The sequence below is a fragment of the Myotis davidii genome, unplaced genomic scaffold (assembly GCF_000327345.1).
Source record: "Myotis davidii unplaced genomic scaffold, ASM32734v1 scaffold135, whole genome shotgun sequence".
Taxonomy (NCBI): domain Eukaryota; kingdom Metazoa; phylum Chordata; class Mammalia; order Chiroptera; family Vespertilionidae; genus Myotis; species Myotis davidii.
In genome coordinates this window covers 7,848,887-7,864,090 of record NW_006289813.1, presented here as the reverse complement: position 1 = coordinate 7,864,090, position 15,204 = coordinate 7,848,887, and the positions used below count along the sequence as shown (strand labels likewise).

General features: G+C 49.2%; 2 protein-coding genes across 2 annotated transcripts in view; one reads left to right on the top strand and one right to left on the bottom strand.

Annotated features, from left to right (window-relative positions):
* The first annotated feature begins 59 nt into the window (after positions 1 to 59).
* CCDC127 (coiled-coil domain containing 127) lies at positions 60 to 6,479 on the top strand. The gene is made up of 3 exons (XM_006762446.2): positions 60 to 159; positions 1,474 to 1,604; positions 5,172 to 6,479. Exons 2-3 carry the CDS (start codon positions 1,484 to 1,486, stop codon positions 5,831 to 5,833), a joined length of 783 nt encoding a protein of 260 aa, XP_006762509.1. The 5' UTR covers positions 60 to 159; positions 1,474 to 1,483; the 3' UTR covers positions 5,834 to 6,479.
* A 3,549-nt stretch (positions 6,480 to 10,028) lies between these two features.
* Positions 10,029 to 15,204, bottom strand: part of LRRC14B (leucine rich repeat containing 14B) — a 6,926-nt gene continuing 1,750 nt past the window's right edge. Inside the window, exons 2-3 of the mRNA XM_006762444.2 lie at positions 14,890 to 15,204; positions 10,029 to 11,536 (exon numbers count right to left, since the gene is read on the bottom strand). The exon at positions 14,890 to 15,204 is cut by the window's right edge and continues 20 nt beyond it. Coding sequence (XP_006762507.1) covers positions 10,891 to 11,536; positions 14,890 to 15,204 — 961 coding nt within the window. The 3' untranslated portion in view covers positions 10,029 to 10,890. The remainder of the gene's footprint in view (positions 11,537 to 14,889) is intronic.

The following is a 15,204-nucleotide window of genomic DNA, read 5'->3' as shown; positions in this document are numbered from 1 at the left end:
ACCACGCTGCCCCCGGGGTCCGGGCTGGAAGAGAAACTGCGCCTGCGCACCTCGCGGGGACCCGGGGCGGGGTCTTGTGCAGGGGCACCGCGCCTGCGCAGAGAAGACTCGTGGACCCTGCTGTACTGAAGTTCCTCGTTCGGCGCTCCCGGCTAGGGGGTAGGTTATGGGTTCCGCGCGCTCGGGAAGCCGGAGGCTGGGCTGTGTGCGGGGGCGGGCCGAGTCTCTCCTGTGGAAGCCCCCATGGTGAGCGGGTTGAAGACCCGACAGGGGTCCGGTTCGGCTCCGGGCTTAGGTGCATTTTCGCACTCGCCTGATGTCACCACCGATCCAGATGATGTTTCTGTTTTTCATTCTGTTATGAGATGTCTGAGACCTTTTGTGGAAGGAGGTGGCGGGGGAATAATAATAGCATACTCAGAAGTAGTATGGTCATCATCCCGCTTTTCACATAACTTTCGATTACTATTAAGATCATTTGGGGGCGCAGTTTTGTGCAACATAATTTTGAATATTTTGAGTACGTTTACAAGGGACCGTTCCAATTTTATTGACATTTAGGTTGTTTCCAAATTTTTGTTACTAGTAAATAAGGCCACGAAGAATTTATTTGTGCCTAGTCTGTGTCTATATGTAGGACTACGTTGCTTTTGTTAGAATCACATGTTTCCTCAGACCACAGGCCCGGAAGGAATGAACACTGCATTTCCCACATGTTCTTTAAAGTCATGCAGTTCAATATAACTTTTTTATTCCATGTTACCATAAACTTAACTTGAAGTCCTGAGCCATATTTTTTGGCACCTCTTTATTGCCTATTAGAATTTAGGTTTTTAGGTGTTAAACAAGGGCTTATTGGAAAAACCCACTAAGATTTTTCAAAATCGAGTTGAACTTTTTTTTTTAACTATCCTTTGACTATTTCTTTTGTCATCAGTCTGTGATTTGTCACCGGCAGTCAACATAGAAACAGGTCGAAAGCCCTCATGACTGTATTTTGTGAAAATGCCCAACCTAGTGTAGGCACTCAGTGACGTGCCAAATGCATACTAACCAGCCTGGTGATGCAGAGAAACCAGCTTCCGGCAGAAAGGTCTCCCAGCTGCTGGGCTTCAGCCCTCAATGCCTGTCACCTTTCCTGAAGCAGCCAGTGTTTTGACACCTTCCTATTTATACATCTTAATGTACCACCATAATTTTAAACATTTTTAACTACGGCACTTTCGTCCTTCTGCTCGTTATTTCAGTTATTGAGACATGTCTGTCCCCAACAATACTGTGAGCTGCTTTTATCTGAGGTCTTGTTGCTTTCGTCTTTTGACCCTACAAGATTCAGTGATGTGCAGCACATACATAGTCCGAATAAAATTTTCTGGAAAAAAAAAGGATGCCTATGAGCCAAGTAGATGATAAAATTGTGACAGGTGTGTTTTATTCCTTTTGTATGGTTAATGGTTTTATTGTTTACTTCAGGTATATCTTCATGAATAACTTAAATGACCCCCCAAATTGGAATATCCGGCCCAATTACAGGGATGATGGGGGTGATGGAAGCAAATGGAATTACGCCCTGTTGGTTCCCATGTTGGGATTGGCTGCTTTTCGTAAGTCACAATTTTCCTGAGCTGGATTTTCTGGGCTGATGGTGTGGAGTCTAAAGACCTGGGGCTTTGAGACCTGAAAAATGCAAATGTATGCCCAAGTTTTATCCCAAATGGTGTGTCTTGGGAAAATTACTCTCTGAGCCTCAGTTTCCCTGTCCATGGGAGGTAGCAAATCCAAATTACTTGATGTGTTGTGAGGGTTAAATATGACAAGATATTTAAGAGCATTTTGTGTGGTGTGGGTATTAATAACCGTTGTCTTCCTTTCAAAGGCTTTATTGCTCTGTAGCGGGTTCCCTTGCTTCAGTGGCCCTCATAAAGACTGGAGGTAGGGAAGAATAAAATGGGCCAAAGAAACAAAAGACCCCACACCAGCTGTGGATGTCTGCTTAATGTTTAGCAGTCAGTCTCTGGCAAACTTCATCTGTGGAACCTGCTCTCCTGGCCAGAAGTTATCTCTAGTTTGAAGTAATTTTGCACCATTTTGGGGAAATTACCTGTCACCAATCAGTTGTAATTATCACTACATGATAAATTGATACTTAGAAGTTGGTTTTATATTTTGTCATATCCAATGGTTCTGCATTGGCATTAAGAATATGAGAAAATGGCCTAGCAAGTTTGGCTCAGTGGATAGAGCGTCGGCCTGCGAACTGAAAGGTCCCAAGTTTGATTCGGGTCAAGGGCACATGTCAGGGTTGTGGGCTCCATCCCCAGTGGGGGACTTGCAGGAGGCAGCCGATTCATGATTCTCTCTCATCATGGATGTTTCTATCTCTCTCTCTCCCTCTTCTTTCCTCTCTGAAATCAACAAAAATATATATAAAAAAAGAATATGAGAAAATGAATATCCAAATAAAAGAAAAGCAAAAGCTTCCCTCTATTAGCAGTGATACTTTTTATGGAGAAGCTTTATTACAAGCCTGGATTTCTTGGGTTCATGAGCTGGCATAGAGGAAGTGGAGGTTGACAGGAGTAGAGTTTATCAACATCATTTATCTGCCTTTACTTTTAAACTATTCTAGGGGTCTAGTTAACACCCTTATATTGCAATATAATTTCTCAACCATGTAATTACACTTTGGAGAATCCTTATAAGAATGCTCTGATCACATTACCTAAGCAAGACAACCAAGAAGAAAAAATAAAATATTCCTCAACACTTCTCAGGGACAGAAAGCATCATTTCAAAAGTCCAAGAGCAAGAACTTCAAAAGTAAAGGTTTTTTTTGTATAGTTTTTTATAGCTGAAAAGCTATAAAAGCTAGAGGTGAGTCTGAAAAACAAACGGAAAATGAAAGTCCCTTCAGGGCTTCTTCAAGTTTCAAATCTAATTATTACATTAGCATTAGTAATTGTGACTTTAAACCTTTCAATTCACTCACCAAGTTCATCATCCTAGCCACAGGCAACAGGTAGTCTTTCCAAGCATTAAGTAGTGTTTTGCAGGATGGCAGGCTGGTGAACTTCGAAATGTCAACGCCTTAGGGCTGGATTTAGTCATGGAGAAGCAGGCACAGTGCGGATCACTGAGTCATAAAAACCACCTAATTTTGTCAGCTTTCATGGAAGTCAGTCCATGTTTAGTTTTTTAAGAAAGTGCCAAAATGTTTTCCCGAGTGGCTGTACCATTTTACATTCTCACCAGCCAAGTGTGAATGATCTGGTTTCTTGGCATCCTCGCCAGCATTTGCTGTGGTCACTTGTTTTTGCTTCACCCATTCTTGTAGGTGTGTAGTGAGAGTCCACTGGGATTTTAATTTGCATTTCACTAACAACTAGTGATGTGGAACATCTTTTCTTTTCTTTTTTCTTTTTTTTTTTTTTACATGGTTGCCATATTCTTATTTATTATGACAATCATTTACTGCTGTTGGTCTCTCCCTCTCCTCCCATGGAATGTCAGTGCCCAGAGGGCAGCTTCTTTGCTTTGTCACTGAGGTGGCCCAAGCATCTAGAATAGTATCTGGCATATAAGTGGCGTGCAGTAAATATTTGTTGAGCGAATTAGCAAATAGTAACACAGATAAGTGTAAAATTACTAATGTGGAAGTGCTGATGGAAGAGAATGAGGAAATTTATCTCCGAGCTCCTCCCAACGCTATAATTTTACTTTTGTTTTTCCTTGAAACATCTCCCAGTATTTGCCGTTATCCTGTGTGGTCGAGATCATTCCTTTCTGTTTTTGTTATCTTTGGGTTTTCCCGTGGCCTGGGCCTCAGGGAGGGAAAGTATGTGGAAGACGGTTCTCCAGCCAGGTTCGGTTTAGGTTCTCCAGCCAGGTTCGGTCGCCAGGTTCTGTAGCCGGGTTCTTCAGCCAGGTTCTGTCTAGGTTCTCCAACCAAGTTCTGTAGCCAGGTCCTGTCCAGGATCTTTTGCCATGTTCTCTCCAGCGAAGTTCTTCTGTCTCTCGGTTCTGTCTTCTAAGTTCTGTCTGGAGCATCTTTTCATCGCTTACTTGCCATCAGTGTATCCTCTTCCATGAAAGGTCTGTTCCTATCTTTCAGCTATTTCCTAATTGGATACTTTTTTAATACTGACTTTTGAGTTTTTATTATATTCTAGATTCTAGTACTTTGTTGGATCTCTGGTTTGCAGACATCTTCTTCCAGTATGTAGCTTGTCTTCTCAGCCTCTTAATGGAGTATTTCACAGAGAAAAAGTTTTAATTTTGATGAAGTCCAGTTTATAAACTTTTCTTTTATGGGTCCATGCTTTTCATGCTGAGAACTCTTGCTTAGCCCTAGGTCCTAAAGATTCTCTCCTATATATGTCCTAAAGTTTTAGTTTTACATTTTACAAAAAAAAAAACTTAAAAAATGGATTAACTCAAATCAATTGGTTACCTACCTCCTGCCCTTGCCCTGGGGGATCTAGCCTGCAACTGAGGTACAATGCCCTTGACTGGAATCAAACCAAGGAACCTTCAGTCTATGGCCAACACTCTATCCACTGAGTTAAATGGGCTGGGGCTACTGATTATCTTTTTCTAAGTCAATTTGAGATCTTCCTGATTCTTGGTATGAAGAGTGATTTTCTATTGAAACCTGAGCATCTTGGATATTATGAGAGTGGTTTTCATTCATACCTTTTTGCCTGACTTCTTGGGCAGTGCTCTGGTAGAAGAAGGGTGGCTCTCCCTCCTTATTTTCAGGTTGGCATCGAAGTCAGGCTCACCACCCGGACTCTAGCCCATTGACACCATGTCTTGACATTGAACTTCTCACTCCACCTTACTGTTATGTACCCCTGTCATAACAATCAAACATCTGGGCTTCAGCTATTTACTAGTGATGACCAGGCAAAGCTGACACATTTTGAAATTTACTTTAACCTGGCCAACAATATTTGAAGTATACCCATATTTATTTTTTTCAACAAATAACCTATATTAATTTTTAAATCTTGCCAATAGTACGTGGGGGCACTGTGGCTAGAGGAGAGAGCAAAAGAAAGCAGTGGGTTTTTCTTGGCCATGGAAAATTAGGAGACTGAAAGGGGGACTCCCTACTTTCATCCTGTCATACTCATTACGTGTGTTTGTCTCCCTCAATTTACTCATGTCAGGTTGGATTTGGTCTAGGGAGTCCCAGAAAGAAATAGAAAAAGAGCGAGAAGCATACCGTCAGAGGACGGCTGCTTTCCAGCGGGATCTTGAAGCCAAGTACCATGCCATGATCTCAGAGAACCGACGTGCCGTTGCTCAGTTGTCTTTGGAACTTGAAAAGGAGCAAAACAGAACGGCTAGTTATCGAGAAGCCCTTATCGTTCAGGGACGCAAATTGGTGGAAGAAAAGAAGCTTTTGGAACAGGAACGGGCTCAGGTCATGAAAGAAAAGCGGCAGTTGCAGCCCTTGAGAAGCGCGTATCTGAGCTGCCTGGAAAAGGAGGGAGACTGGCAGAGGAGGGCCCAGCTGCTGCTGAAAGAGTTTGAAGGCGCTCTTTCAGAAAGACAGAGTATCTACTGCAGCCTGCTTCTCCCTCGCAGCAAGCGGCTGGAAATAGAGAAGAACTTACTGGTCCGAGCATCCACTGACCCAGTTGCTGCTGACCTAGAAATGGCAGCTGGCTTGACCGACATATTTAAGCATGATACCTACTGTGGTGATGTCTGGAACACCAACAAACGCCAAAATGGGAGACTCATGTGGCTCTATCTCAAATACTGGGAACTAATTGTCGAACTGAGAAAGTTTAAGAAATTAGAGAAAGCCATACTAGAAGAGTAAAACAAGAAAGAAATGAAACTTCTTTTAATGACTCAGATCAGACTGTCATTGTGACATTCTGGGTTATCCGATGGTTTCTTTTTTCCCTTCCTCCCGTGCTACCTGTGTGTGGCCACATGCACTGAGGGGCCTTGCAGCCTGCACCTCTGAGCGGTACAACAGCCCTCAGCAGACACGGGGTGTCCTCCCCATCCCCACAGTTATTCAGGAGGCAGTTTCTCAGAAGCAGTCTTTCAGCTATCAGCATTTTATTCAGCGGAGAGTATAACCTCATATCTTAGCTTTAGGGTAAAACTGTTTTTAGGAAAGCGAAATACAATAGTGATCCCCACTATAAGAAATTTCCTGTCTGCCTTTATCACTCCCTAAGTAAATACTGTTTTTCCCTCGAATTACTTCTCTTCTAAAATTACATTTAGAAGTTGTCAGGTAGTGGATTAGAACTGCCTAACAGATGATAATAGGAAAATACTAATATTGTCAAGGTTTTGTATTGTTTTAAAGATCTCTCACTAAAGGGAAAGGGGGTTTCTTGTATCCAGTTGATACCCTAGTGAATGTTTGGAATTTGACGTGTGTCTGTATTCAATAGATATTGTTGACTAGTGGTGACATACAATAAAAGATACCTACAATTTAAAAAATATCACTTCATGTGTAATTTTTTTACTCTTTACAAAATGTTTTTACATAAATCATCTCTATTTTTGCCACAAACTAATAGGTAGGCAGGCACTCATGGCCCTGTTTTTCACAAAGCATCCTTTAGTTTGATAAGAGTCATCCTTTACTATGCTTTACACGTCACTCAAGTAATCCTATCCCCAATCCTGTGTAGTAATGTTACTGCCCCCCCGAGACCACCCGTAGGTTTGATGACTCAGCAGAGCTATGCTTATAGCTAAGACTGAGTACATGGAAAGGACACAAAGAAAGGGCACGCAGGCGAAGTGAGATCAGGTGTAACCTCCATGTGAGTTGTTGCCAACCAGGGAACCAGGGATGCTCCTTAGAGACAGCACCCAGGGATTCTGTTGAGGGTTGATCACATAGGCATCCTCTGCCTGGCATGGCACGTACCCAACAAATTCCACACTCCTACAAGGAAGTGTTCAGTCCAAACTGTACAAAGTTTAGGGACAGTGAGCACTCTTACTAGTTAACGGTGGGAACTCTTCCAAAACACAGGACCCTGGATGCCAGCCAAGAGCCAACCTTGTAAGCAGACCTTTCAGAGGACCCCAGCTTCAGGCCTGCTGTGTGAACTCTTCTGCACGTCCTCATTCTACAGGGGAGGGAAGTGGCATGGAGGTCAGGAAAGGTTAGCCTGCCCAAGGTCACCCTGGCGGTATGTTGGAGCCAGTATGAATGCAGGCAGCTTGGCTCCAGAGCGGCTGGTAACTTCTGTGCAATTATGAAAGTGGCCTTGCAGTGCCTGGGTTGAGGTCCATCTGGTTTCAAATCCTGTCTCCACCCTGCCTGCCTGCTTGTCTGTCTATGTGGCAATAAGACGTACATTAAAAACATTAAGCTTATAGGGAACTTCTGTTAAGTTGTAGGGTATAATCATTAGAGCTACTCTTCGTTGGGTACATACTGCACACTGAACCTTACGTATTATATGCTGACATGTTTAAATCTTCAGAACCATTTTAGAGATGAGGAAGCTGCCTCAGTAAGTTCCCTAAAATGGGTGCTGGGGGATTCGGGGGAGGGCTTGGGAGATATCTGTAATAATATCAACAATAAAAAATACATTTAAAGAAATGGGTGCTGGTCCTCTGCCCCTGGCTCTGCCCGCAGCTCCTGGGATCTGGTCACTGTGGTCTGACACTTCTTTAAAGGCTCAGAAGGTCTTTCTGCTATGTTGCCACCACTGATCTGAGCAAGTGATGCCGTCAGTGAAATCTGGTGCATATCCTAGTTCCTGTTACTCCATTGATTTGTCACATGTCCTTGGGTAAACTACTTAATGCTCTTCTCTCGGTTTTGACTTTAAGGAAAATACACCCAGGTATTTAGTAGATGAATGGGTTTCAAGGAGAATTGTTAATCCTCATGGTGTTTTCTAATTTCCAACATGCTCTCAGCCTCACCCCCTTCAACAGCTAGATATGTTCAGATAATTCAAATCAATTCAGATCGTAAGATTAGGAAGACGAGTTTTCTACAGAAAATTAAATTCGGCCACGTTGTATTTGCATGGCACCACCGCCTTCCATCAGCAAACTTAATTGAGTGTAAATTTGAAGCCATCTATCTTCCTAAAATTGATATTAGGTTTGAAATGTTCACACAATGTGGTGGCATTTGATGGCTTCACAGATGTACCAAAAGGTGTCTGGATAAAGTGAGATTATGGTGAAACACTATTGAACTGAAATGGTTTAAAATGGAGAAAAAGAACAGCCCAAGAGCCGTCTGAACATGTAAACAGAAAGGACGGTCTGGAACAAGGTCGTTAGGATGGACCAAGTGGAAGCCCCTGAATCTGCACCCTCTCTTTGCCAGGATGGGGAACAGGAGGTAGTGCTGAACTCCACAAGGAAGAACAATGCTTAATCCACTACAGAGGACGAAGGGGCAGCATGGGCAGTGTCCCGTGACCCAGATGGCGGTACCCACAAGTCCAGGAAGGTTGACCCCCGGTGTCCATCACAGTGGTCCTTTAGTGTCCATCAGAGTGGTCCCCCCTGGTATCCATCACAGTGGTCCCCACAGTGCAGGATAATAGTCTCACGACATCCATCACAGTGGTCCCCACAGTGCAGGATGATAGTCTCACTACGTCCATCACAGTGGTCCCCACAGTATACAGGATGATAGTCTCGCCACCTCCATCACAGTGGTCCCCACAGTGTACAGGATGATAGTCTCACCACCTCCATCACAGTGGTCCCCACAGTGCAGGATGATAGTCTCACTACGTCCATCACAGTGGTCCCCACAGTATACAGGATGATAGTCTCGCCACCTCCATCACAGTGGTCCCCATGATGTCCAACATGGTGGTCCCATCAAGTCTCCATTCGATTCACCTGTCTGGCCCCTGGTACAGCACAGTGATTAGATATTTCTGGGTGCATTTTCTTATGCCCATTTTGTTTTTGTGTGGGGGCCACATCTTCTGCTCCTGGACCCTGGCAGAAACCCACCACAGCTGCTCCCACATCAGGCGTTGTCAGAGCCACAAGTTGCAGGCTGAGAGGTGCAATGAAAATCCTTCGTGGCTGGAAGTGGCACGTTCAGGGTTGGGGCTGAGCAGGTCCACAGGAACATGTTATTGCTGCACTGGGACTGGGCAGAGGCACGGTCCCGCTCGAGCTGCTCCTTTGGCTTCGTGGTGGCTTTCCTGAGCCTCTCAGCCTCTTGGGCTTCATAAGAATGGGTTGTTCCCTAGGGCCCCAGGGTACATTTGCCACTAGCAGACACCTGTGTGCCTGCCCTGCCCCAAATCCCAGGTCACCGCAGCACCTCTGGGCCCTTCTGTACCACAGCTGCCGGGCTCAGCCACACATGTGCTAGGGTCCCATCTGGCTGGCACTTGGAGGCCAAGTCTGTCATCAAGAGAATTTCACAGACCCAAACAGTGGAACCTACTCTGCTCTTCGCATAATCAAATCATTAAAAAATTTGCTGAGAGCTTCTTACAATAGCAAACTCCATGTGCCTGAGATAGGATTCCAGAGACTACCAGCATGACGGAACTGAGACATGCAGCAGGTAAGCAGAGAGCAGATCTGATGGGAGGTCACCCCTTCCCTCCCGCTTCTGCCCACTCAGTGGAAGGAATGTTCCTGCCTCCCTCAGCAGGCAGACCCCTGAGATGGCTCTCACTCTGGAGACCCGATCCCAGAGGCCCCACTCCATTGTGGGAGAAAGGCATGGGAGACAACCGGAGAAAGGGGCAGGAACACACCTGGGGACACACCTGGGGGGTGGGGACATACCTGGGGAGGGGCACACTAGGGGAGGGAGCAGCACCTGTTCACACAGTGATGCAAACCCTCATGGAACACTGGGATGGTTGTGGTATGAGGAGGATTTGGCCAGACCAGGTACTAGCTTCTATCTTGAGGAAAATGTTTTATTTCATAGGATCCTTTAAAAATTCTGAACTTAAAAATCACATTGAAATTAAAATTAAATCACATTGAAATTAAAATCATATCTGAATAAGACACACTTCTGTTTTATTTGTATTTAATCATCCTAATAATCACCTTTGCACTAATCAGAGCTTGTGGAAACGAAGTCCACCTGCGTCCTCCTCTCCAGCGCCAGGACAGCTCCCTTAGATCAGAGCAGAGCATCCTCCTCAGGGCCGGAGAGTCTGAGGGCAGTGGGTGGGGTCCTGCAGGCACTGTGGTTTCCCTGCGGTGGCAGACACCCTCCTGGCAGGCCCTTGGGTTCCTTCACCTTGTGCTCGCAGGCTCAGCCAGCAGCCTGGGCACTGCTCACCCCCTCAAAAGTAGACAAAAGCCATTGATAGCCAAAGCCCACGGTCCATGCAATTGGCTGCTGTAAATATTCAAACAGACATCACCTTGTAAGCGTCAGCACTGTGGACAAGCGAGGGGGTGGGACAGCATGGGGCTCCCATGCTCTCCACTTTCACTCTTTTCCCAGTTGGTTGTGACGTATACTCCCATTTCTTCCCTCTCATGCCAGCTGATGTCCTCTCTCCCACCTCCTCCTCACTACCGCTACCACTACCAGCCTGCACCTCGCACGCAGCGCGGGGCGCACCATGACCAGGATAGCCCCTCTCAGTCCCCTGGTGCTTCTCTGTGCCCATCGCTGTGACGGGTGCTTCTACTGACCCCAGGGCATTTCCCCTCCTGCATGCCCGCTGTGCTCTGAGCCTAAAGTGACCTCGTGTCACATCTACGGGAAGGCAGGGCTTCATCTCCTATAGCGCCTAACAGATGCCAGGACTAAGAAGTGCTTTGGATGATGGTCGTGAGGGCGCAAACACTGGGCCCAAGCTGCCGGCCCCGGGGTCACGGATCCATCGGCTGAAAGGTGAGACCCGCTGTGCCTGCTGCAGGGCCCACCTACTCCATTTGTTTCAGAGCCCTGGAAAAGTTTTCTAGGGCCGTTTTGAAAGCTTGCAGCAAGAAAACACCAAGTTCATTGCTTGTTTCTTGAATATCTGGGTCGAAACTTCCGAAGACTGGCGTGGAGACCTGGATGTCGTCCCGGCCGGCCCGCAGCAGCACCCCACGCAGGTCCTCGGCAATCAGCTCGTATTTCTGCTGGTCGAATTTGGACATGGCCAGCTCGTCCTGGGGGTAGGCGGCCCCCTCAGGGTAGCAGTCCTTGGGCACCGGGAACTCCACCCACCGCAGCTTGGGGAGCTCACAGAGAGCCAGGAAGAGGCGCCTCAGGGCGGAGCCCGACAGCGGGTTCCCCAGGAAGCGGAGCTCCTGGAGCTGCTGGCAGGGGCTCAGGGCCAGGATCAGGGTGCTCAGGTGGCGGTCTTCGATGCCGCACTCCTCCAGGGTGAGCACCCGCAGTGTCTGCGCGGCCCGGCCCAGCAGCCTGAAGAAGCTCGAAGGGAAAAGGTGGATCAGGCTGTGCCCGCTGAGGTCCAGCACCTCCAGGTGGGCGGCATGGGTGCAGCCTGCCAAGAAGGCCATGTCCGCGTGGTTCAGGGAGCAGTTGGCCAGGTCCAGCGTTCTCAGCGGGGTCCTTAGGGCGCTGCAGGTGGGTGGAAAACAGCAGAGGTGAGAGGCTCCCCAGGGAGGAGCTCTGGGGGCGGCTAGGTGACTGTCTCAGGGGTCAGCAGCCATGACTGCAGGGCCAAACCCACCAGCTGCCTGCTTTTGCTCAGCCTGGGAGCTAAAATGGCTCTGAGAGTTGAACAAATCAAAAGAATAGTTTGTGACATGAGAAAATTATAGGAAATTTCAGCGCATGAACAAACTGTTATTGGGACGCAGCCTCACTCATTCATCTACTGTCTGTGGCTGTTTTGGGGCCGGAAAGGCAGACTGCAATCCATTTTTTAAAAAACAAATTTTTTTTTTATTGATTTCAGAAAGGAAGGGAGAGGGAGAGAGAGACATAAACATCAATGATGAGAGAGAATCATTGATCGGCTGCCTCCTGCACGCCCCCCACTGGGGATAGAGTGCACAACCTGGGCATGTGCCCTTGACCAGAATTGAACCAGTCCGCAGGCCGATGCTCTATCCACTGAGCCAAGCCGGCCAGGGCCAGACTGCATCCTTGAGACAGTGGTGTGGCTGCGTGTAGTGAAGAGTTCACTTCACCAAAGACAGGCCTGACCTTGTCCACAGCTCCTACAAGGACGATTCTGTTGTGTCACCTCTCTTGGTGGGGAAGTGACCACAGAGGTCTCTGTAGAGGTTTGCTCAGAAGCTGGCTGGGGCAGTGAGATGCGTGTGAACTGGCAGGAAATGAGATGCCCCGGTTTCATTCAAGAGCGAACGCCACACAGTTTTAGGGCCTTGGAGCCATCTAGTCCAGGCGTGGCCTTGCCTGGGACCTAAAAGCTCTCCTTTCTGATGTAGGTGGCCCCACAGCAACAGACACAGAGCCAGGGTGTGACCCTGCTCGGGGCTGCGGTCCTCAGTCAGGAAGAGCATGCACCAGGGTCCTGTGAGAGACGCCTGTTCTCGGTCCAGCCGTACCCGGGACTCAGGACTGTGCCTGGTGTCACCAGGTGAGCGCTGGGCACAGGAGGATGCCCAGGGTCCAGTTCTCTGTCCTGCCCATCCCCCTGCTGGAGCTGCCTCCCCTCCCACCTCCTGCACCTGTACTATGTGTGCGCTCGGTGCCTGGCGTCTGCCCATGGACCTGCACAGCTGAGCACTTGCTGTCTACCTTACAGCACCCTCTTGGCATCCTTGCTGGGCTCCATGGGTGAATGTTTCTCTTTCTGTTTCTCTCATGCCACACCCACCCACGAGGAAATCCTGTCAATCCTCCCTCACATCAAGTCCAGGCCTGAGCTTTGCTCACCACCTGCCCTGCTCACAGATGGTCCTAGCCTAGTCCTCTCCTAGCTGGACTGGCAGGGCCCGTTGTGTACCAAAGGGCCAACAGTACGGGCCTGTTGACCTTGGGAGGCCTGCGTCTGGGGATGGGACGTGGGGCTGGGTGGTCCCTGGCCCTGGATTGTTTGTACAAACAAGCTGGTTCATACCAAGCCCCTCCTTCCTTCTGGGACCTGGAGTCTGGGTGTGCGCCCAGCTGAAGAGCCCGCCTACCAGCTCCCACAACACACCCTGGGCATGGCCGTCTAACCAGCTCCCTGGTAGAGGGCCCTACACAATGCTGAGGGATAACGCGAGTCCAGGGACTCCACTGGGCGAGGACCTGGGCGCTCCTGCCAGGCCTCCCAGCCCTGTCCCAAGTGCCTTTCCCTTTGCAATTGTGCTGTGTCCTTTCTCTTAATAAATCACAGCTGTGAGGACTACTCTGCGCTAAATCCTCCTAGGACTCACCAAACGGAGGTGGTCGTGGGTGCCTGACGCCTCCTACGTGGGTCTCCTTAACCCTCCACCCAGGTGCCTTGTGTGTGCCAAAGAAGCCAGAGTGACCCTTGTCACACAGATAACACACACAGATCATCCACCTTCCTGCACAGAACTTCCGGGACTTTGCTCACTCAGGAAAAGCTGGAGCCCTTCCCTCTTTTCCTCCTTTCCCCTGCCACCTTCCTCACACTGCCCTCTCCCTGCTGACCCCTGACCCTACCACGTCCCCACCTGGGGTCCCCTCTCCACTACTGTGCAGAAGCCTGTTCCTCAGTCTCAAAGTGACCTCAGGAGGGTGTGTTCCCTGACCCTCCACACCTGGACCTTCCAGGGACCTCAGGTGCTCAGCAACCAGCCCGACTGAGGTACGCTATGGAGCACGGGCTCCACCCAGTGGAGGGTTAGGGTGTGCCGGGCGATGAGAAGGCAAATCAGGGGCTGAGGTGACATGACAGCCCTGCCAGGCCTGCGACGGGTCCCTCTGGCTGTGGGACATTCCCCCAGGACAAAGGCACATCTGGGCTGAGGACCAAGCCAGCCAAATGTAGGACTGTCCTGAAGGTCCCAGGGAGCTAGTCACCCGTCAGAGTTTTACTAGTACGTGGGCTTGGCGGCCACCTTTTCTGTGTAGGAGATTGATGTCCTGTGGAAGCCAGGAGGAAGGGAGCCCTCAGTCCTCTACCTGGCAGACTGGGGTGGAGGAATGGAGATGGGTGACCTGGGGGAGCCGGGGTACCTGTAGGAGAGGAGAGGGAGTGTGGCCTCCAGCCACCTGGGCTGGCAGTTCTGGGTTAACTTGCATAAAAGAGAAACACCTGTAAGCAAAGGGCTTCCTAAACTAGGAAAGGGCTCCTCACACTCCCTGGCTCAAGAAATGAGAAGCTCTATTTTCTATAAATTTTTATAAGTATATTCTTGGCAGGTGGCCCCACAGCCCCCCTGGTGCTCCCACTCTTGTGTGGTGACTGGCTCCTAACCCGCACAATATGCTAAAGTGAGGACACAGGAGAGGAGGACAGCCCTCCCCCCGGGGCGCTTTGGCTCTGCGGGGGACGGGGAGCCAGAGGCTTGTGGAGAGCCTGTGTGAGGGGGAGCCTAGGCCACCTGCCCGGGGCCAGGTGAGTGAACCTGGAGGCAGCTTGCCCACTTTTCCGCCCACCAGGCCTTCAAGGAGACCACAGTCCACCAACAGTCGGGCAACCCAGAGGCAAGCTTGTTCAGCCCAGTGTTGGGGTAATTTGTCACCATAACGTAATTAACACACTAATATAGTTACTTCTGTGTTATTGGTTTGCTAATCAGTAATTTTCTCTGTAGCTTACTAACTGAAAAGAGTCCCCGTGAGTTCCCAGTGCTACACTCCCACCCCTTTCCCATGTCTGCCCCCTCCTGCTTTGGGCCTCTTGTAAGTAACAAGGTCCCATCCTCTATCGGGCTCTTGGTGCATCTTTAGCTTTAGAGGGTCCCGTGTCAGCCCGGCCCAGGTAAGAGGTTGTGAGCCGAGACTGCACCCACCCTGCCACCTCCCTCTGGTCACCCCAGACTCACCCGAGCAGTTTCTGGATGTTCCCGGTCAGTGTGGAGAAAGCCACACTCAGCTCCCTGAGCTGGGTCATCTGGCTGAGCTCCCAGGCGATGGAGGTGAGGAGGGGGTCCTCGCCTTCGGTAGTTGGGGCGCAGGCAGGGGGCGTGTCAAAGGCCTTGGCAGGCAGGGTGAGTGAGACCAGCTGGGGGAAGTGCAGCTGGGCCAGCAGCTGCTGCACGTGGCCCGCGTGCAGCCGCACGTTGTGCACCACCTGCAGCCGGCGCAGCTCGCCAGGCCCCGCCAGACACAGCACCTGCAGGAGGGGTCTGGGGTCCAGG